General features: G+C 46.9%; 1 protein-coding gene across 1 annotated transcript in view; it reads left to right on the top strand.

The window, feature by feature from the left end:
* The window catches only part of frmd3 (FERM domain containing 3), a 137,485-nt gene that overhangs the window by 108,034 nt on the left and 7,735 nt on the right, over positions 1-21,716 (top strand). Inside the window, 5 exon segments of the mRNA XM_070446892.1 lie at positions 2,131-2,195; positions 2,197-2,217; positions 3,491-3,565; positions 5,617-5,685; positions 5,791-5,915. Of these exon segments, the coding sequence (XP_070302993.1) occupies positions 2,131-2,195; positions 2,197-2,217; positions 3,491-3,565; positions 5,617-5,685; positions 5,791-5,915 (355 nt within the window).

Here is a 21,716-nt window from a genome sequence, read left to right as displayed (position 1 = left end):
TAAAATCCCTCCTTACACTCGTGTACAGTATCAGTGCAAACAGCTGGTTAATACACTTTAGACTGTGACACAGGCTTCATACCAATGGCACCCTTATTCCCTTTAACCTGGGCCCCTCTGGTTGTAGTGCACTATATAGAGAATTGGATGCCATTGGAATATAACCAAAGTGTAACAGCATGGAATGGGGGAATTCATCACCCAAATCTTATTTTTAGGGTAAGTTGTTCAGTCTTATAGGACAGTATTAGTGTTCCATTGTTACAGAGGTTAAGTCTCTGTCAGTATTAGTGTTACAGGGTTAAGTCTCTGTCAGCATTAGTGTTACAGTGGTTAAGTCTCTGTCATCATTAGTGTTACAGTGGATAAGTCTCTTGTCATCATTAGTGTTACGTGGATAAGTCTCTGTCATCATTAGTTCTTACAGTGGTTAGTCTCTGTCATCATTAGTGTTACAGTGGATAAGTCTCTGTCATCATTAGTGTTACAGTGGTTAAGTCTCTGTCAGTTTAGTGTTACAGTGGTTAAGTCTCTGTCAGCATTAGTGTTACAGTGGTTAAGTCTCTGTCAGTATTAGTGTTACAGTGGTTAAGTCTCTGTCAGTATTTATGTTACAGGGTTAAGTCTCTGTCAGTATTAGTGTTACAGTGGTTAAGTCTCTGTCAGTATTAGTGTTACAGTGGATAAGTCTCTGTCAGTTTAGTGTTACAGTGTTAAGTCTCTGTCAGATTAGTGTTACAGTGGATAGTCTCTGTCATTAGTTACAGTGGTTAAGTCTCTGTCATCATTAGTGTTACAGGTGGTTAAGTCTCTGTCAGTATCAGTGTTAGTTACAGTGGTTAAGTCTCTGTCAGTATTAGTGTTACAGTGGTTAAGTCTCTGTCAGTATCAGTGTTACAGTGGATAAGTCTCTGTCAGTATTACTGTACAGTGGATAAGTCTCTGTCAGTATTAGTGTTACAGTGGTAAGTCTCTGTCAGTATAGTGTTCCATTGTTACAGTGGTAAGTCTCTGTCAGTATTAGTGTTACAGTGGATAAGTCTCTGTCAGTATTAGTGTTACAGTGGTAAGTCTCTGTCAGTATTAGTGTACAGTGGTTAAGTCTCTGTCAGTATTAGTGTTACAGTGGTTAAGTCTCTGTCAGTATTAGTGTTACAGTGGTAAGTCTCTGTCAGTATACTGTTACAGAGGTTAAGTCTCTGTCAGTATTATGTTACAGGTTAAGTCTCTGTCAGTATTATGTTTACAGGGTTAAGTCTCTGTCAGTATTAGTTTACAGTGGATAAGTCTCTGTCAGTATCAGTGTTCATTGTTACAGTGGATAAGTCTCTGTCAGTATTAGTGTTACAGTGGATAAGTCTCTGTCAGTATTACTGTTACAGAGGTTAAGTCTCTGTCAGTATCAGTGTTGACAGTGGATAAGTCTCTGTTCAGTATTAGTGTCCATTGTTACAGGTTAAGTCTCTGTCAGTATCAGTGTTACAGGTGGTAAGTCTCTGTCAGTATTAGTGTTCCATTGTTATATGGTTAAGTCTTGTCAGTATCAGTGTTACAGTGGTAAGTCTCTGTCAGTTTAGTGTTACAGTGGTTAAGTCTGTCCAGGTCAGGGAACGTCTGTTTATTTGATCTCTACTGTCAGGCTCTGGATCTGCTCTGTGCTCTGTAATGCTGCAGATAACATTGATCTGCCGTCTCATATTACCAGACACAGAGCAGATAACTGGACTTTTACTGGAATTGATCCCCGTCTTATCCCCAGCTCTGCCCATAAACTCCCTCACACCCGTGGCCTTTTAAGAGCTGCTTAGTGCTGGTAGTGCACAAGTGTTCTGCTCTCCACTTCCCCATCTCCCTAACAGGCTGGGTGTAGGGTCTGGGTCAGCACTTTGCACAGCTCACTCTCAACATGTTCAGCACTTTGTTGGATGCCTTGTCCTAATTCACTGTCTTTCTCGCTTTGTTCGTCTCCTTCCATCACTCTCTCTCTCTCTCTCTCTCCCATCGCTCCCCCCCTCTTTTTCTCTCTCTTTCTATCGGTCTCTCTTTCCCACCCTCTCTCTCTATCTCTTCTCTCTCTCTCTTTTCTATCGGTCTCTCTTTCCACCCCTCTCTCTCTCTCTCTCTCTGCAGAAGAAACTGGTGCTGACGTTCCACACCTCTACCCCAGCAGCGTGTAAACATTTGTGGAGTGTGGGGTGGAGACCAAGCATTTTACAAGTGAGTCCCACAAAACACTGCAACACTCTCTATCCACCTCTCTATCAAAGTTGGAACTTGTGTGTGTGTTTGGACGTGTTTAACTATTCTTGTGAAGTCCCCACACAGGGGGGAGTACAAGACTGTGTGTGTGGTGTGTGTGTGTGTGTGTGTGTGTGTGTGTGTTGTGTGTGTGTGTGTGTGTGTGGTGTGTGTGTGTGTGGTGTGTGTGGTGTGTGTGTGTGTGTGTGTGTGTGTGTGTGTGTGTGTGTGCTGGTTCGAATCCCCGAGCCGACTAGTTGAAAAATCTGCTGATGTGCCCTTGAGCAAGGCCCTTAACCATAATTGCTCCTGTAAGTCGCATTAAGACTGTGTGTGTGTGTGTGTACAAGTTTTACTATACTTTTAAGTATCAGAAGTCCTCACAAGAATAGCAAACCAACTCAAATTCAGAGAAGTGAGGACATTTTGCCGGTCCTCACTTGTAAAAAGGGTTCGAATTAAGGTTAGGTTAGGGGTTATGGTTAAGGTTAAGGTTAAGGTTAGGGTTCAAGTTAAGGTAAAGGGTAGCGCTTAGGGAAAATAGGATTTTGAATGGGAATCAATTGCTGGTCCCCAAAAATTCCTCACAATTATAGTAAGACATGGCTGTGTGTGTTTGTGTGTGTTTTTGTGTGTGCGCGTATGTGTGTGTGTGCGCGTAAGCTCTAGCCAGGTTGATTTGTGGCTGCAGACTGCTGTTGTCAGTAGTTTAATCCAGAGTTATGAGTGTGACTGGCTGGCTGGCTGGCTGGATGGATGGATGGATGGATGGGGTTGGATGGGAGGGGTGGAGGGTTGGACAGACAGACAGCACTGGCTCTCAGGGCCAGCAGCTGAGCCTGGCTCCTGATTGCTTTTTTCTGGCTCCTGGGGTCTCGAGTTTCCCTGTTCCTCAGCAGAGAGGCAGGCTCGGATGTCAGATCAGAGCCCGTTAATCAAATGAGACTGAATTGAATTTAGAAAATGGCAGTCAGAGAGAACTGTGAAGTGCTGTCCTGGCACACATTAACCTTTTTGACAGGACCAACTAGACTGGATACCTGTCAAGTCCTATGAGTTCCTTTTTGACAGGACCAACTAGACTGGATACCTKTAAAGTCCTATGAGGTCCTTTTTGACAGGACTAACTAGAATGAACCAAACATCACATTTGGATACCTGTCAAGTCCTATGAGTTCCTAAATGCCAAATGTAACTAATGAATCAATGTGCCATCTTGCTCAACAAACAATTATCTACGTCTCTTTGACAGATGTGCAAAGTCAAGCCAGATCAAGACTGTGTCCAGCAGTAATATTTTCTTCAAGGGAAGCAGGTTTCGGTACAGGTGCGACATTGAATGCTTGACTGTGTCACTGAGCCTTACTAAACCAAGCTGTGTCCAGATAAATGCCCCTAGGCTTATGTATTGTTTGTTTTGATCATTTCCCAAAGCACCTAACATGGCTTACATGCTACGTATCTCTTCATTTCAGCAGCTGGATAAGTGCTCAAGCAATTTAGCTTAAGAGACGATTTAGCTTAATTTAGCTTAAGGACTAGGTTATTTGTTATAGAGAATTAATTGGTTCAAGTCGGCAGGTAGCCTAGCGGTTGGAGCGTTGGGCCAGTAATCAAAATGTTGCTGGTTCGAATCCCCGAGCCGACTAGTTGACAAATCTGCTGATATGCCCTTGAGCAAGGCCCTTAACCATAATTGCTCCTGTAAGTCGCATTTGAAAGAGCGTCTACTAAAATTAAAATGTAAAAGTCATGTTTTTTCCCCGATATGGACTAGGTCTAGGTAACATACTGTATAACATGTTGATATGATCTCAGGTTTGGGGACAATGTTTGGACTAAGGTTGATCTCCTGCTTTGGTGTAACTTTACCCTGTATGATACAGTACACACTGTAGAACTACACCTAGACAAAGTCACACTGTAGAACTACACCAAGATAAAGTCACACTGTAGAACTACACCAAGACATAGTCACAGCGTATAACTACACCTAGACAAAGTCACACTGAAGAACTACACCAAGACAAAGTCACACTGTAGAACTACACCAAGACAAAGTCACACTGAAGAATACTATACCTAGACAAGTCACACTGTAGAACTACACCTAAACAAAGTACACTGTAGAACTACCCTAGACAAAGTCACACTGTAGGATACACCAAGACAAAGTCACACTGTAGAACTAAACAAGAAAAGTCACACTGTAGAACTACACCTAAACAAAGTCACACTGAAGAACTACACCAAACAAAGTCACACTGAAGAACTACACCAAGACAAAGTCACCCTGTAGAACTACACCTAGACAAAGTCACACTGAAGAACTATACCTAGACAAAGTCACACTGTAGAACTACACCTAAACAAAGTCACACTGTAGAATAACCCCTAGACAAAGTCACACTGTAGAGATACACCAAGACAAAGTCACACTGTAGAACTACACCAAGACAAAGTACACTGTAGAACTACACTAAACAAAGTCACACTGTAGAACTACCTAGACAAAGTCACACTGTAGAGATACACCAAGACAAAGTCACCTGTAGAACTACACCAAGACAAAGTCACACTGAGAACTACACCAAGACAAAGTCACACTGTAGAACTACACAAGACAAAGTCACACTGACGACTAAAACCATAAGACAAAGTCACCTGTAGAACTACACTAGACAAAGTCACACTGAAGAACTATACCTAGACAAAGTCACACTGTAGAACTACACCTAAACAAAGTCACACTGTAGAACTACCCCTAGACAAAGTCAACATGTAGAGATACACCAAGACAAAGTCACACTGTGAAACTAACCAAGACAAAGTCACACTGTAGAACTACACCTAAACAAAGTCACACGTAGAACTACCCTAGACAAAGTACACTGTAGAGATACACAAGACAAAGTCACACTGTAGAACTACCCCTAGACAAAGTCACACTGTAGAGATACACCAAGACAAAGTCACACTGTAGAACTACCCCTAGACAAAGTCACACTGTAGAGCTACACCAAGACAAAGTCACACTGACGAACTACACCAAGACAAAGTCACACTGTAGAGCTACACAAGACAAAGTCACACTGACGAACTACACCAAGACAAAGTCACTACTGTAGAACTACACAAACAAAGTCACACTGTAGAACTACACCAAGACAAAGTCATCTGTAGAACTACACCTAGACAAAGTCACACTGTAGAACTAACCTAGACAAAGTCACACTGTAGAACTACACCAAGACAAAGTCACACTGTAGAACTACCCCTAGACAAAGTCACACTGTAGAACTACCCTAGACAAGTCACACTGTAGAACTACCCCTAGACATAAGTCACTTCTCCAAAAATGACATTTTTTCTCTTTAGTGGAAGAGTTGCAAAAGAAGGTCATCGAAGCCAGCTCCAAGATCAGAGAGAGCCACCGGAGGTGCATAGGTGAGAGAGAGAGAACTGAACCTCACTGTCATGTAGTTAGTACCACATACCAGGAAAATGTGTGTTTAGTAACTCAGATAACAAGTGTTGTTTATAATGTTTCAGGTTACACTTTGGGCAGAGCAGAAGCTTCAACTCACTGAGCCACAAAAACCTGATCATAAACATGGAGCCTCTTGTCCCAGCACTGCCCTCCACCAATGAGTATGAAGAGACCTCGGCAGACAATGGTAAGAGCACGCAGTCACACACACACACTCAGGCAAATAATACATACACGCATGCATGCATACACACATACACACATACCGGCCGCTTCCTTGGGTTTGCTTGGTCTCCAATGACAGCTGTTAGGTATCCAGCTCTCGGAGTTGGAGTGTAAATTGAGAAGCTGATGCTACGGTAAGCCTCGTTTCCCTGGAGACTCCAATCACAGAGCTAAAAATACACCTCCCATGAGCCTCCCTGAGGACACCATGCTGGTAATGACCAGTCACGGAAGTGCACCATGAACATCACGGAAACAGACCCAGGAGCCAAGCTAGGGTTAGCGTTAACAGTAACTTAATTAGCACATATTTGTTTGGCTCAAAGGGGGCTTGTGTGTGTGTGTGTGTGTGTGTGTGTGTGTGTGTGTGTGTGGTGTGTGTGTGTGTGTGTGGTGTGTGTGTGTGGTGTGTGTGTGTGTGTTGTGTGGTGTGTGTGTGTGTGTGTGGTGTGTGTGGTGTGTGTGTGTGTGTGTGTGGTGTGTCTATTTCTGTCTATTTCTTTGTTTACTAAACCTCATGTTAGTCTCATCCCAGATATACAGTAACAATAGATGGCTTGTAACCGGTAGGCTGGTTTATGTGTGGCATAGAAGCTGGTGCCTCTTGTCCTGTAAATGGTACAAGGTGGAGTTTCTCCAGACTAGGACTGACAGGCTGGTGTATGTATAGTGGTCGTTAGTTGTTCCAGACTAGGACTGACAGGCTGGTAGTATGTATAGTGGTCGTTAGTTGTTCCAGACTAGGACTGACAGGCTGGTAGTATGTATAGTGGTCGTTAGTTGTTCCAGACTAGGACTGACAGGCTGGTAGTATGTATAGTGGTCGTTAGTTGTTCCAGACTAGGACTGACAGGCTGGTGGTATGTATAGTGGTCGTTAGTTTGTTCCAGACTAGGACTGACAGGCTGGTAGTATGTATAGTGGTCGTTAGTTGTTCCAGACTAGGACTGACAGGCTGGTAGTATGTATAGTGGTCGTTAGTTGTTCCAGACTAGGACTGACAGGCTGGTAGTATGTATAGTGGTCGTTAGTTGTTCCAGACTAGGACTGACAGGCTGGTAGTATGTATAGTGGTCGTTAGTTGTTCAGACTAGGACTGACAGGCTGGTAGTATGTATAGTGGTCGTTAGTTGTTCCAGACTAGGACTGACAGGCTGGTAGTATGTATAGTGGTCGTTAGTTGTTCCAGACTAGGACTGACAGGCTGGTGTATGTATAGTGGTCGTTAGTTGTTCCAGACTAGGACTGACAGGCTGGTAGTATGTATAGTGGTCGTTAGTTGTTCCAGACTAGGACTGACAGGCTGGTGGTATGTATAGTGGTCGTTAATTGTTCCAGACTAGGACTGACAGGCTGGTGTGATATATAGTGGTCGTTAGTTGTTACAGACTAGGACTGACAGGCTGGTAGTATGTATAGTGGTCGTTAGTTGTTCCAGACTAGGACTGACAGGCTGGTAGTATGTATAGTGGTCGTTAGTTGTTCCAGACTAGGACTGACATGCTGGTAGTATGTATAGTGGTCGTTAGTTGTTCCGACTAGGACTGACATGCTGGTAGTATGTATAGTGGTCGTTAGTTGTTCCGACTAGGACTGACAGGCTGGTAGTATGTATAGTGGTCGTTAGTTGTTCCAGACTAGGACTGACAGGCTGGTAGTATGTTATAGTGGTCGTTAGTTGTTCCAGACTAGGACTGACAGCTGGTAGTATGTATAGTGGTCGTTAGTTGTTCCAGACTAGGACTGACAGGCTGGTGTATTATAGTGGTCGTTAGTTGTTCCAGACTAGGACTGACAGGCTGGTGGTATGTATAGTGGTCGTTAGTTGTTCCAGACTAGGACTGACAGGCTGGTGTATGTATAGTGGTCGTTAGTTGTTCCAGACTAGGACTGACAGGCTGGTAGTATGTATAGTGGTCGTTAGTTGTTCCAGACTAGGACTGACAGGCTGGTAGTATGTATAGTGGTCGTTAGTTTGTTCCAGACTAGGACTGACAGGCTGGTGGTTATATAGTGGTCGTTAGTTTTCCAGACTAGGACTGACAGGCTGGTGGTTGTATAGTGGTCGTTAGTTGTTCCAGACTAGAACTGACAGGCTGGTAGTATGTATAGTGGTCGTTAGTTGTTCCAGACTAGGACTGACAGGCTGGTAGTATGTATAGTGGTCGTTAGTTGTTCCAGACTAGGACTGACAGGCTGGTAGTATGTATAGTGGTCGTTAGTTGTTCCAGACTAGGACTGACAGGCTGGTAGTATGTATAGTGTCGTTAGTTGTTCCAGACTAGGACTGACAGGCTGGTAGTATGTATAGTGGTCGTTAGTTGTTCCACGACTAGGACTGACAGGCTGGTAGTATGTATATGTGTCGTTATTTGTTCCAGACTAGGACTGACAGGCCGGTAGTATGTAATAGTGGTCGTTAGTTGTTCCAGATCGGACTGACAGGCCGGTAGTATGTATAGTGGTCGTTAGTTGTTCCAGACTAGGACTGACAGGCGGTAGTATGTATAGTGGTCGTTAGTTGTTCCAGACTAGGACTGACAGGCTGGTAGTATGTATAGTGGTCGTTAGTTGTTCCAGACTAGGACTGACAGGCTGGTAGTATGTATAGTGGTCGTTAGTTGTTCCAGACTAGGACTGACAGGCTGGTAGTATGTATAGTGGTCGTTAGTTGTTCAGACTGGACTGACAGGCTGGTAGTATGTATAGTGGTCGTTAGTTGTTCCAGACTAGGACTGACAGGCTGGTGGTATGTTAGTGGTCGTTAGTTGTTCCAGACTAGGACTGACAGGCTGGTAGTATGTATAGTGTCGTTAGTTGTTCCAGACTGGACTGACAGGCTGGTAGTATGTATAGGGTCGTTAGTTGTTCCAGACTAGGACTGACACGGCTGGTAGTATGTATAGTGGTCGTTAGTTGTTCCAGACTAGGACTGACAGCTGGTAGTATGTATAGTGGTCGTTAGTTGTTCCAGACTAGGACTGACAGGCTGGTGTATGTATAGTGGTCGTTAGTTGTTCAGACTAGGACTGACAGGCTGGTAGTATGTTATGTGTCGTTAGTTGTTCAGACTAGGACTGACAGGCTGGTGGTATGTATAGGGGTCGTTATTGTTCCAACTAGGACTGACAGGCTGGTGTATGTATAGTGGTCGTTAGTTGTTCAGACTAGACTGACAGGCTGGTAGTATGTATAGTGGTCGTTAGTTGTTCCAGACTAGACTGACAGGCTGGTAGTATGTATAGTGGCGTTAGTTGTTCCAGACTAGGACTGACAGGCTGGTAGTATGTATAGTGGTCGTTAGTTGTTCCAGACTAGGACTGACAGCTGGTAGTATGTTAGTGTCGTTAGTTGTTCCAGACTAGGACTGACAGGCTGGTAGTATGTATAGTGGTCGTTAGTTGTTCCAGACTAGGACTGACAGGCCGGTAGTATGTATAGTGGTCGTTAGTTGTTCCAGACTAGGACTGACAGGCTGGTAGTATGTATAGTGGTCGTTAGTTGTTCCAGACTAGGACTGACAGGCTGGTAGTATGTATAGTGTCGTTAGTTGTTCCAGACTAGGACTGACAGGCTGGTAGTATGTATAGTGGTCGTTAGTTGTTCCAGACTAGGACTGACAGGCTGGTGTATGTATAGTGGTCGTTAGTTGTTCCAGACTAGGACTGACAGGCTGGTAGTATGTATAGTGGTTCGTTAGTTGTTCCAGACTAGGACTGACAGGCTGGTGGTATGTATAGGGGTCGTTAATTGTTCCAGACTAGGACTGACAGGCTGGTGGTATGATATAGTGGTCGTTAGTTGTTACAGACTAGGACTGACAGGCTGGTAGTATGTATAGTGGTCGTTAGTTGTTCAGACTAGGACTGACAGGCTGGTAGTATGTATAGTGGTCGTTAGTTGTTCCAGACTAGGACTGACAGCTGGTAGTATGTATAGTGGTCGTTAGTTGTTCCAGACTAGGCTGACATGCTGGTAGTATGTATAGTGGTCGTTAGTTGTTCCAGACTAGGACTGACAGGCTGGTAGTATGTATAGTGGTCGTTAGTTGTTCCAGACTAGGACTGACAGGCTGGTAGTATGTATAGTGGTCGTTAGTTGTTCCAGACTAGGACTGACCTGCTGGTAGTATGTATAGTGGTCGTTAGTTGTTCCAGACTAGGACTGACAGGCTGGTGTATATATAGTGGTCGTTAGTTGTTCCAGACTAGGACTTGACAGGCTGGTGGTATGTATAGTGTCGTTAGTTGTTCCAGACTAGGACTGACAGGCTGGTAGTATGTATAGTGGTCGTTAGTTGTTCCAGACTAGGACTGACAGGCTGGTAGTATGTATAGTGGTCGTTAGTTGTTCCAGACTAGGACTGACAGGCTGGTGGTATATAGGTGGTCGTTAGTTGTTCCAGACTAGGACTGACAGGCTGGTGGTATGTATAGTGGTCGTTAGTTGTTCCAGACTAGAACTGACAGGCTGGTTTATATGTATAGTGGTCGTTAGTTGTTCCAGACTAGGACTGACAGGCTGGTAGTATGTATAGTGGGCGTTAGTTGTTCCAGACTAGGACTGACAGGCTGGTAGTATGTATAGTGGTCGTTATTGTTCCAGACTAGGACTGACAGCTGGTAGTATGTATAGTGGATCGTTAGTTGTTCCAGACTAGGACTGACAGGCTGGTAGTATGTATAGTGGTCGTTAGTTGTTCCAGACTAGGACTGACAGGCCGGTAGTATGTATAGTGGTCGTTAGTTGTTCCAGACTAGGACTGACAGGCCGGTAGTATGTATAGTGGTCGTTAGTTGTTCCAGACTAGGACTGACAGGCCGGTAGTATGTATAGTGGTCGTAGTTGTTCCAGACTAGGACTGCAGGCTGGTAGTATGTATAGTGGTCGTTAGTTGTTCCAGACTAGGACTGACAGGCCGGTAGTAGTATAGTGGCTCGTTAGTTGTTCCAACTAGGACTGACAGGCGGTAGTATGTATAGTGGTCGTTAGTTGTTCCAGACTAGGATGACAGGCCGGTGGTATGTATAGTGGTCGTTAGTTGTTCCAGACTAGGACTGACAGGCCGGTAGTATGTATAGTGGTCGTTAGTTGTTCCAGACTAGGACTGACAGGCTGGTAGTATGTATAGTGGTCGTTAGTTGTTCCAGACTAGGACTGACAGGCTGGTAGTATGTATAGTGGTCGTTAGTTGTTCCAGACTAGGACTGACAGGCCGGTAGTATGTATAGTGGTCGTTAGTTGTTCCAGACTAGGACTGACAGGCAGGTAGTATGTATAGTGGTCGTTAGTTGTTCCAGACTAGGACTGACAGGCTGGTAGTATGTATAGTGGTCGTTAGTTGTTCCAGACTAGGACTGACAGGCTGGTGTTGTATAGTGGTCGTTAGTTGTTCCAGACTAGGACTGACAGGCTGGTGGATGTATAGTGGTCGTTAGTTGTTCCAGACTAGGACTGACAGGCCGGTAGTATGTATAGTGGTCGTTAGTTGTTCCAGACTAGGACTGACAGGCTGGTGGTATGTATAGTGGTCGTTAGTTGTTCCAGACTAGGACTGACAGGCTGGTAGTATGTATAGTGGTCGTTAGTTGTTCCAGACTAGGACTGACAGGCTGGTAGTATGTATAGGGGTTGTTAGTTGTTCCAGACTAGGACTGACAGGCTGGTGGTTTGTATAGTGGTCGTTAGTTGTTCCAGACTAGGACTGACAGGCTGGTAGTATGTATAGTGGTCGTTAGTTGTTCCAGACTAGGACTGACAGGCTGGAGTATGTATAGTGGTCGTTAGTTGTTCCAGACTAGGACTGACAGGCTGGTGGTATGTATAGGGTCGTTAATTGTTCCAGACTAGGACTGACAGGCTGGTAGTATGTATAGTGGTCGTTAGTTGTTCCAGACTAGGACTGACAGGCTGGTAGTATGTATAGTGGTCGTTAGTTGTTCCAGACTAGGACTGACAGGCAGGTAGTATGTATAGTGGTCGTTAGTTGTTCCAGACTAGGACTGACAGGCTGGTAGTATGTATAGTGGTCGTTAGTTGTTCCAGACTAGGACTGACAGGCTGGTAGTATGTATAGTGGTCGTTAGTTGTTCCAGACTAGGACTGACAGGCTGGTAGTATGTATAGGGGTCAGTATAAGAAGTGTTCTGCCGAGGGACCACAGAGCCTAATCCATCAGCTCTACTGCTGACACTGGCTTAACACTGGCCTAGGATCAGTTTATCCCCAGGAGGCTGTCTGACCAGACCTGCCCTTGGGGGGAACAGAGATGGAAGAAAGAGAGGGGGAGCTGAAGAAGAGAGAGGCGAGGAGAGAGGGAAGAAGAGCAAAGGGGAGAGGGGGATGGAGATAGGGGGGAAGCAGGAGAGGAGAGAGGGCAGAAACCTGAACCAGCCACTCTATGTATGGGTGGGCCAATTAGACATATATTGTTTAATGCCCTGTACTTGTCAGTGTTACCTAAACATGCAAACACATCAGATAGAAGTCAAAGCAAGCATTGCACTGGAATGACATGCAGATTAACAAAAATTACATTCACTCTCATGGGATGGGTGGCTAAAAATAATTAACTGAAGGCCACACCCCCAATTAGCCACCAATATGACTGAGGCATATGTCACTGTGCTTCTATAGCTATATATGTACCAGGCCACTGTCTACTTCATTAGTTCATTTAGCAAACAACACAGCTGATAAACCAGTGCCTTTATCACAGTCCACACACCTATATTGTAGCTTTAATTAGCTATAAAACTGCACATTTTCCTCTTTGCCCCATGGAAAAATGTGTGGAATTACAGGAAATTAGCTTTAAAAAAGCAAMATTTTCTCTCAGCCTCATGTTACTATGTGTAGAATAGTATGAACTGAAAATGTTTATCTTTGCAAAATGTGTAGAATTGCAGGATGTTAGCTGTTTCCCCAAACATTTCTGCAGGCCCACCCACCAACGGATTTCTGTCTACGCCACTGACCTGAACTTGTTTTTTTAATACTTTGTGTTTGCCATCCGTCAGCGGGGGTGAGGTATCAGGAGACATCCAGGGGGCCTGTCTCTACCTCTGAGTTATACCCCCAAGGTGTTACCCCCTGGATTCTAACACACACACACACACACACACAAACGTCCCTCTTTCACATTCCCATTTAGGGCATTACGCTATTACACGCATAGGGCTCTATTCTCACTCTAGTCAGCTTCTTATCCACCATCCTGCCAGGACAATTTACAGCATATGCCTGCCGGGAAAAAATGATCTTGGCTGGGTTTTAAAGAACTACCAGAGTGGCCATTTCATCTGTCAACTCTCGACTGACTGGGCCGGAGCAGGAAGCAGTCACCAGCAGCAGGTGTTGGTGCTGACCAGGCCTATAGACCCTGAGCCTCTGTAGTCTCTGTAGGCCTCCTATGACTGACTAGCACAGCCTGTCTAGTCTACCCCAGGGCCACTACACAGGGCCGGGTTGGCTGGTCGGCTGGCTGGCTGGAAGAGGACTGGCCACCCCTCAGAGCCTGGTTCCTCTCTAGGCTCCTGCCTCTCTAGGGAGTTTCTCCTAGCCACCGTGCCTCTACATCTGYATTGCTTGCTCTCTGGTGTTTTAGGCTTGGTTTCTGTATAAGCACTTTGTGACATCTGCTTGTTTGAAAAGGGCTCCATAAATACATTTGATTGTTAAATTGATAGCCCTAAGGGGGTTTTAGGAACATAAACCCCTTCATATGCATCAGCATGAATGGGTAATATAACGGGATGTGAACATGTATGTGCCCCCCTCTCCGTAGCCTCTCTGGCCCCCTCTCTCCCTAGCTTCTCTCGCCCCCTCTCTCCCTAGCATCTATGGGCCCCCTCTCTCCCTAGCTTCCCTGGCCCCCCTCTCTCCCTAGGTTCCCTGGCCCTTCTTCTAGGTTCCTGGCCCCCTTCTGCCCCTCTCTCCTAACCTTTCTGATCCCCCCTCTCTCCTATCCTCTCTGATCCCCCTCTCCTACCAGCCATTCTGCCCCCCTCTCTCCTAACTTTCTGATCCCCCTCTCTCCTATCCTCTCTGATCCCTCTCTACCAAGCCATTCTGCCCCCCTCTCTCCTAACCTTTCTGATCCCCCTCTCTCCTATCCTCTCTGATCCCCCTCTCTACCAAGCCATTCTGCCCCCCTCTCTCCTAACCTTTCTGATCCCTCTCTCCTATCCTCTCTGATCCCCCTCTCTACCAAGCCATTCTGCCCCCTCTCTCCTAACCTTTCTGATCCTCTCTCCTATCTCTCTGATCCCCCATCTCTACAGCCATTCTGGACCCCCTCTCTCCTAACCTTTCTGACCCCCTCTCTTTCTAGCTACCCTGGCCCCCACTCTCTTAACCACTCTGGCACCCCTCTCTCCTACCTTTCTGACCCCCTTCTTTCTAGCTCCCCTGGCCCCCTCTCTCTTAACCACTCTGGCACCCTCTCTCCTAACCTTTCTGACACCCCTCTCTAGCCTCTATGACCCCCCTCTCTCACCTAGCTTCTCTGGCCCCTCCTTCCTAGTGTCTCTGGCCCCCCTTTATCCTAGCCTCTCTGGCCCCCTTTCTCTTGCCTCTCTAGCCCCCCTCTCTCCTAGTGTCTCTGGCCCCCTCTCTCCTAGTGTCTCTGGCCCCTCTCTCTCCTAGTGTCTCTGGCCCCCTCTCTCCTAGTGTCTCTGGCCCCCTTTATCCTAGCCTCTCTAGCCCTAATCAGTCAGAGATTAGCTGGCCCTCTCTGCAAGCCCAGGGGTGTAAAATAGGCCCTCTGCTTTTGGGATGATCCACCCTAATGCCCTGTCTTTGTTAACACTGCTGACATTTAAGTCATCTGGAGAGTTTGGTGTGTGTATGCGTGTTAACCTGGTGCAGAGCTCAGAGGACGGTCAGTCAGTGTGTGTGGGAGTCGAGGCGCTGCTGTCAGAGTTAACGGGGGAGCAAAGTAGCCATGGAGCTTCTGGAGCAGAGGAATGAGGCAGATATTGGGTTGAGAGTCGGGGACCCTCTGGGTGTGGGGGAGTCGGGGACCCTCACGCCCCGGCGGACGTGGTTGAGGAGCTGGGTGAGGAGCTGGGTGAGGGGCTGGTTGAGGAGCTGGGTGAGGGGCTGAGTAAGGGGCTGGGTGAGGAGCTGGGTGAGGAGCTGGTTGAGGGGCTGGGTGAGGGGCTGGTTGAGGGGCTGGTTGAGGGGCTGGGTGAGGGGCTGGGTAAGGGGCTGGGTGAGGAGCTGGGTGAGGGGCTGGTTGAGGGGCTGGGCGAGGGGCTGAGTGATGGGCTGGTTGAGGTCTGGGTGAGAGTCTGGGTAAGGGGCTAGGTGAGGAGCTGGTGAGGAGCTGGTTGAGGGGCTGGTTGAGGGGCTGGTTGAGGAGCTGGGTGAAGGGCTGTGTGAGGGCTGGTGAGGGCTGGTTGAGGAGCTGGTGAAGGGCTGGGGAGGGGCTGGTTGAGGAGGCAGAGGAGATCTGTGAGGGTTGTGGGGAGGTTCTGGAGGGTTTGGGAGTTGGGGTGTGGGGAGGTTCTGGAGGGTTGTGGGGAGGTTCTGGAGGGTTGTGGGGAGGTTCTGGAGGAGCGGGGAGATGCGGTGCGCTGCCGGTTAAAGATCACCACCAGTCCAAACCTGCAGCTCCGCATGGCCAACCATACGGCCAGGGACGTCTATGTACGCCTGCTCGGCCACGGGGAGCGCATCTCTGGAACCGGTACGGAACCATGGAATCAATGGGAAGGGCGGGGGTGTGTGTTGTGGTGTATAATCAGTAGTGTATGGGTCACAGTCCGGGGGGAAAAAACAATTTAACAATGTACACTGTTAACATGTCTTTCTAACCTTGCTCCATAAACTCTGATTTACTGACGTTGTTGTCGGGTCGAGCCTGTTGTTTGTTAATGGCCTGTATATGGTTTAGTGTGAACGAGACATTGGCTGGACTGGAGCATCAGTGACGAGCGTCCACTGTATCTGTGCTAGTTTTATGGAGCTCTGCTGTCTCTGTTGTTGGGAACTGGGACTGAACTCAACTCATCTTTCATTCTGTGCTGCTGTGTGAGGGGTGTCTGGTTTCACAAGGCTAGAGTGGCGGGACATAGCGGGGAAAACCGTGTGTGGTGTTGTGTGTGTGTGTGTGTGTGTGTGTGTGTGTGTGTGTGTGGTGTGGGTGTGTGTGTGTGTGTGTGTGTGTGTGTGTGTGTGTGTGTGTGTGAGGAGGAGCTACAGGAATCTAACAGCTCAGTCTGTCACCTGATCTGAGTACAGAACCACTTGTGATTACATTATCTACTGCTAAAATGACAGGGAACAGAGAGCGAGGGAGGGAGGGGATAGAGGGAGAGTGTCTGGTGATTGTTATGTGAGCTCTCTTCATTAATATGGGAGGCTCACTCACTCCTCAGTGATCAGGTGACTTGAAGGAGAGGACTCACTCCTCAGTGATCAGGTGACTTGAAGAGACGACTCACTCTTCAGTGATCAGGTGACTTGAAGGAGAGGACTCACTCTGCAGTGATCAGGTGACTTGAAGGAGAGGACTCACTCTTCAGTGATCAGGTGACTTGAAGGAGAGAACTCACTCTTCAGTGATCAGGTGACTTGAAGGAGAGGACTCACTCCTCAGTGATCAGGTGACTTGAAGGAGAGGATCATCATGAGGTGTCTAGAATGAACAAAACATCTCCCCTCATTCTCTCTCTCTATCTCCCCTCCACCTCTCTCCCCCCATCTCTCTCTTCCATCTCCCCTCATCTTCTCTCTCTATCTCCCCTCCACCTCTCTCCCCCCCACTCTCTCTCTCTATCTCCCCTCCATCTCTCTCTCTCTATCTCCCTCCATCTCTCTCTCTCTATCCCCCCACCTCTCTCCCCCCATCTCTCTCTCTCCATCTCCCCTCCATCTCTCTCTCTCTATCTCCCCTCCACCTCTCTCCCCCCATCCTCTCCTCTATCTCCCTCCCTCTCTCTCTTCTATCTACCCTCCACCCTCTCCCCATCTCTCTCTCTCTATCTCCCTCCATCTCTCTTCTCTCTCCTCCACCTCTCTCTATCTCCCCTCCATCTCCTCTATCTCCTCCCACCTCTCTCTCTCTCCCTCCACCTCTCTCTATCCCCCTCCATCTCTCTCTATCTCCCTCCACCTCTCTCTCTCGTCCCCTCCATCTCTCTCTATCTCCCTCTCGTCCTCTCTCTCTCTCTCCCCTCCACTCTCTCTCTCTCCTCCATCTCTCTCTATCTCCCTCCATCTCTCTCTCTCTATCTCCCCTCCAACTCTCTCTATCTCCCCTCCATCTCTCTCTCTCTATCTCCCTCCACCTCTCTCTATCTCCCCTCCATCTCTCTCTATCTCCCCTCCCACCTTCTCTCTCTCCCCTCCACCTCTCTCCACTCTCTCCTCCACCTCTCTTTACTCCCCCTCCACCTCGCCTCCATCTACCCTCCATCTCTCTCTACCTCCACCTCTCTCTATCTCCCCTCCACCTCTCTCCATCTGCCCTCCACCTATCTCCATCTCCCCTCCACCTCTCTCCAACTCCCCTCCCTCTCTCTATGTCTCCCTCCACCTTATATGTCTCCTCTCGTTCTCTGTCTCCCTCCAGCTCTATATATCTCCCTTCCACCCTTCTCCATCTCCCCTCCACCTCTCTGTCTCCCCTCCAGCTCTCTCCATCTCCCTCCAGCTCTCTCCATCTCCCTCCACCTCTCTCCATCTCGTCTCCACCTCTCTCCCTCCCTCCACCTCTCTATCTCCCCTCCAGCTCTCTCCATCTCCCCTCCACCTCTCTCCCTCCACCTCTCTCTATCTCCCCTCCACCTCTCTCTATCTCCCCACTCTCTGTGTCTCCCCTCCACCTCTCTCCATCTCTCTCCCACCTCTCCCCATCTCCTCTCTACCTCTCTGTCTCCCCTCCACTCTTCTCCATCTCCCTCCACCTCTCTGTCTCTCCTCTCTGGGCCCACTGTATCGCTTTGAGGTCATTTGCACGCCAATCATTGTTGACCTCTGGCTGTTTCCATAGAGCCGTCACCGCGTTGTTCCAGGACCCGCCCCTCTCGCTCTTTCTCCTCTCTCTCTCTCTCACTCATCCACTCACTCACTCACTCACTTTCTGTGCCAAAGGTTTGAATCCGTTGGCATAGTTCCTGAGCAGTTTCGTTGGTTCAGTAAATGTGTGTGGTTTGGCTGTATACTCTTACAGTAGATGTGGTCTTAGCCTAATGAAGAATTGTGTTTTATTACAATATGTACAAATTGCTCATACGCTGTGTGTTTGTCTTAGAAGTGGCCAGCAGATGGGAGAATGTGTATGCCCATCATGTCTCTTGTGAGGTACGGGAGAAATGCAGACTGGCAGTGAGTCACACATCACTGGGAGTTTAGCCCAGAGACATTTCCTAATCCACAGCAGGAAGACAGCTGGGCCTATTTTAAACCCACACATACACACATACACACACACACACACACACACACACACACACAACACACAACACACAACACACACACACACACACCACACACACACACCACACACACACACAACACACACACACACACACAAACAAACGCACATATACACATACACACATACACGCACGCAAGCACATACACACGCACACACACATACACAAACACATACACACACACATACACAAACATAATATACACATAATTATCCTGTATGCTCAAGCTTCAGATATGCCTCTGAACTACTGAACACAGCCTTGAGTCTTTTATCACCTCAGGAGGTATGAAGTGTGCTGTACACACACTGTCTGTTCTGTGTTCTAGTGTTGGAGTCTGTTCTGTGTTCTGTGTTGGAGTCTGTTCTGTGTTCTAGTGTTGGAGTCTGTTCTGTGTTCTGGTGTTGGAGTCTGTTCTGTGTTCTAGTGTGGTGTCTGTCTGTGTTCTGGTGTTGGAGTTGCTCTGTGTTCTAGTGTTGGATCTGTTCTGTGTTCTGGTGTTGGAGTCTGTTTGTGTTCTAGTGTTGGAGTCTGTTCTGTGTTCTAGTGTTGGAGTCTGTTCTGTGTTCTAGTGTTGGAGTCTGTTGGTGTTCTGGTGTTGGAGTCTGTTCTGTGTTCTAGTTTGGAGTCTTTCTGTGTTCTAGTGTTGGAGTCTGTTCTTGTTTCTAGTGTTGGAGTCTGTTCTGTGTTCTAGTGTTGGAGTCTGTTCTGTGTTCTGGTGTTTGGAGTCTGTTCTGTGTTCTAGTGTTGGAGTCTGTTCTGTGTTCTAGTGTTGGAGTCTGTTCTGTGTTCTAGTGTTGGAGTCTGTTCCTGTGTTCTGGTGTTGGAGTCTGTTCTGTGTCTAGTGTTGGAGTCTGTTCTGTGTTCTAGTGTTGGAGTCTGTGCTGTGTTCTAGTGTTGGAGTCTGTTCTGTGTTCTAGTGTTGGAGTCTGTTCTGTGTTCTAGTGTTGGAGTCTGTTCTGTGTTCTAGTGTTGGAGTCTGTTCTGTGTTCTAGTGTTGGAGTCTGTTCTGTGTTCTAGTGTTGGAGTCTGTTCTGTTTTGTGTTGGAGTCTGTTCTGTGTTCTAGTGTTGGAGTCTGTTCTGTGTTCTAGTGTTGGAGTCTGTTTTGTGTTCTAGTGTTGGAGTCTGTTTGATTTTGTTCTAGTGTTGGAGTCGTTCTGTGTTCTGGTGTTGAGTCTGTTCTGTGTGTTCTAGTGTTGGAGTCTGTTCTGTGTTCTAGTGTTGGAGTCCTGTTCTCGTGTTCTAGTGTTGGAGTCTGTTCTGTGTTTCTGGTGTTGGAGTCTGTTCTGTGTTCTAGTGTTGGAGTCTGTTCTGTGTCTAGTGTTTGGAGTCTGTTCTGTGTTCTGGTGTTTGGAGTTGTTTCTGGTGTTGGAGTTGTTCTGTGTTCTAGTGTTTGGAGTCTGTTTGTGTTCTTGGTGTTGGAGTCTGTTCTGTGTTCTAGTGTTGGAGTCTGTTCTGCTGTTCTGGTGTTGGAGTGTGTTCTGTGTTCTAGTGTTGGAGTCTGTTCTGTGTGTTCTGTGTGTTGGAGTCTGTTTCTGTGTTCTAGTGTTGGAGTCTGTTCTTGTGTTCTAGTGTTGGAGTTGTTCTGTGTTTCTGGTGTTGGAGTCTTTCTGTGTTCTAGTGTTGGGTCTGTTCTTGTTCTAGTGTTGGAGTCTGTTCTGTGTTCTAGTGTTGGAGTGTGTTCTGTGTTCTGGTGTTGAGCTGTTTGTGGTTCGTAGTGTTTGGAGTCTGTTCTGTGTTCTAGTGTTGGAGTCTGTTCTGTGTTCTAGTGTTGGAGTCTGTTCGTGTTCTAGTGTTGGAGTCCTGGTTTGTGTAGTGTTGGTTTGTTCTGTGTTCTAGTGTTTGGGTTTGTTTGTGTTCTAGTGTTGGAGTCTGTTCTGTGTTCTAGTGTTGAGTCTGGTTCTGTGTTCTAGTGGTTGGAGTCTGTTCTGTGTTCTAGTGTTGGAGTCTGTTCTGTGTTCTAGTGTTGGAGTCTGTTCTTGTGTTCTAGTGTTGGAGATTGTTCTGTGTTCTGGTGTTGGAGTCTGGTTCTGTGTCTAGTTGTTTGGAGTCTGTTCTGTGTTCTAGTGTTGGAGTCTGTTCTGTGTTCTAGTGTTGGAGTCTGTTCTGTGTTCTAGTGTTGGAGTCTGTTCTGTGTTCTAGTGTTGGAGTCTGTTCTGTGTTCTAGTGTTGGAGTCTGTTCTGTGTTTAGTGTTGGAGTCTGTTCTGTGTTCTAGTGTTGGAGTCTGTTCTGTGTTCTGGTGGTTGGAGTCTGTTCTGTGTTCTAGTGTTTGGAGTCTGTTTTGTGTTCTAGTGTTGGAGTCTGTTCTGTGTTCGTTTGTCTGTTTGTGTTCGTGTGAGTCTGTTCTGTGTGCTAGTGTTTGGAGTCTGTTCTGTGTTCTGTGTTGGAGTCTGTTCTGTGTTCTGTGTTGGAGCTGTTCTGTGTTCTAGTGTTGGAGTTGTTTCTTGTTCTGGGTGTTGGAGTCTGTTCTGTGTTCTAGTGTTGGAGTCTGTTCTGTGTTCTAGTGTTGGAGTCTGTTCTGTGTTCTAGTGTTGGGTCTGTTCTGTGTTTCTAGTGTTTGGAGTCTGTTCTGTGTTCTACGTTTGCGAGTGTGTTCTGTGTTCTGGTGTTGGAGTCTGTTCGTGTTTCTAGTGTTGGAGTCTGTTCTGTTGTTCTAGTGTTGGAGTCTGTTCTGTGTTCTAGTGTTGGAGTCCTGTTCTGTGTTCTAGTGTTGGAGTCTGTTCTGTGTTCTAGTTTTGGAGTCTGTTCTGTTTTCTAGTGTTGGGTTTGTTCTGTGTTCTAGTGTTGGAGTTTGTTTGTGTTCTAGTGTTGGAGTCTGTTCTGTGTTCTAGTGTTGGAGTCTGTTCTGTGTTCTAGTGTTGGAGTCTGTTTCTGTGTTTAGTGTTGGAGTGTGTTTCTGTGTTCTGGTGTTGGAGTCTGTTCAGTGTTCTAGTGTTCGAGTCTTGTTCTGGTTAGTGTTGGAGTCTGTTCTGTGTTCAGTGGTTTGGAGTCTGTTCTGTGTTCTAGTGTTGGAGTCTGTTCTGTGTTCTAGTTTGGAGTCTGTTCTGGTGTTCTAGTGTTGGAGTGTGTTCTGTGTTCTAGTGTTGGAGGATTGTTCTGTGTTCTGGTGTTGGAGTCTGTTCTGTGTTCTAGTGTTGGATGTCCGTTCTGTGTTCTAGTGTTGGAGTCTGTTCTGTGTTCTAGTGTTGGAGTCTGTTCTGTGTTCTAGTGTTGGATCTGTCCGTGTTTAGTGTTGGAGTCTGTTCTATGTTCTAGTGTTGGAGTCTGTTTCTGTGTTCTAGTGTGGAGTCTGTTCTGTGTTCTAGTGTTGGAGTCTGT

The sequence above is a fragment of the Salvelinus sp. IW2-2015 genome, linkage group LG15 (genome assembly GCF_002910315.2).
Source record: "Salvelinus sp. IW2-2015 linkage group LG15, ASM291031v2, whole genome shotgun sequence".
In the NCBI taxonomy this organism is placed as follows: domain Eukaryota; kingdom Metazoa; phylum Chordata; class Actinopteri; order Salmoniformes; family Salmonidae; genus Salvelinus; species Salvelinus sp. IW2-2015.
The sequence above is the reverse complement of the archived record's forward strand: the minus strand, read 5'-3'. Positions and strand labels throughout refer to the sequence as shown.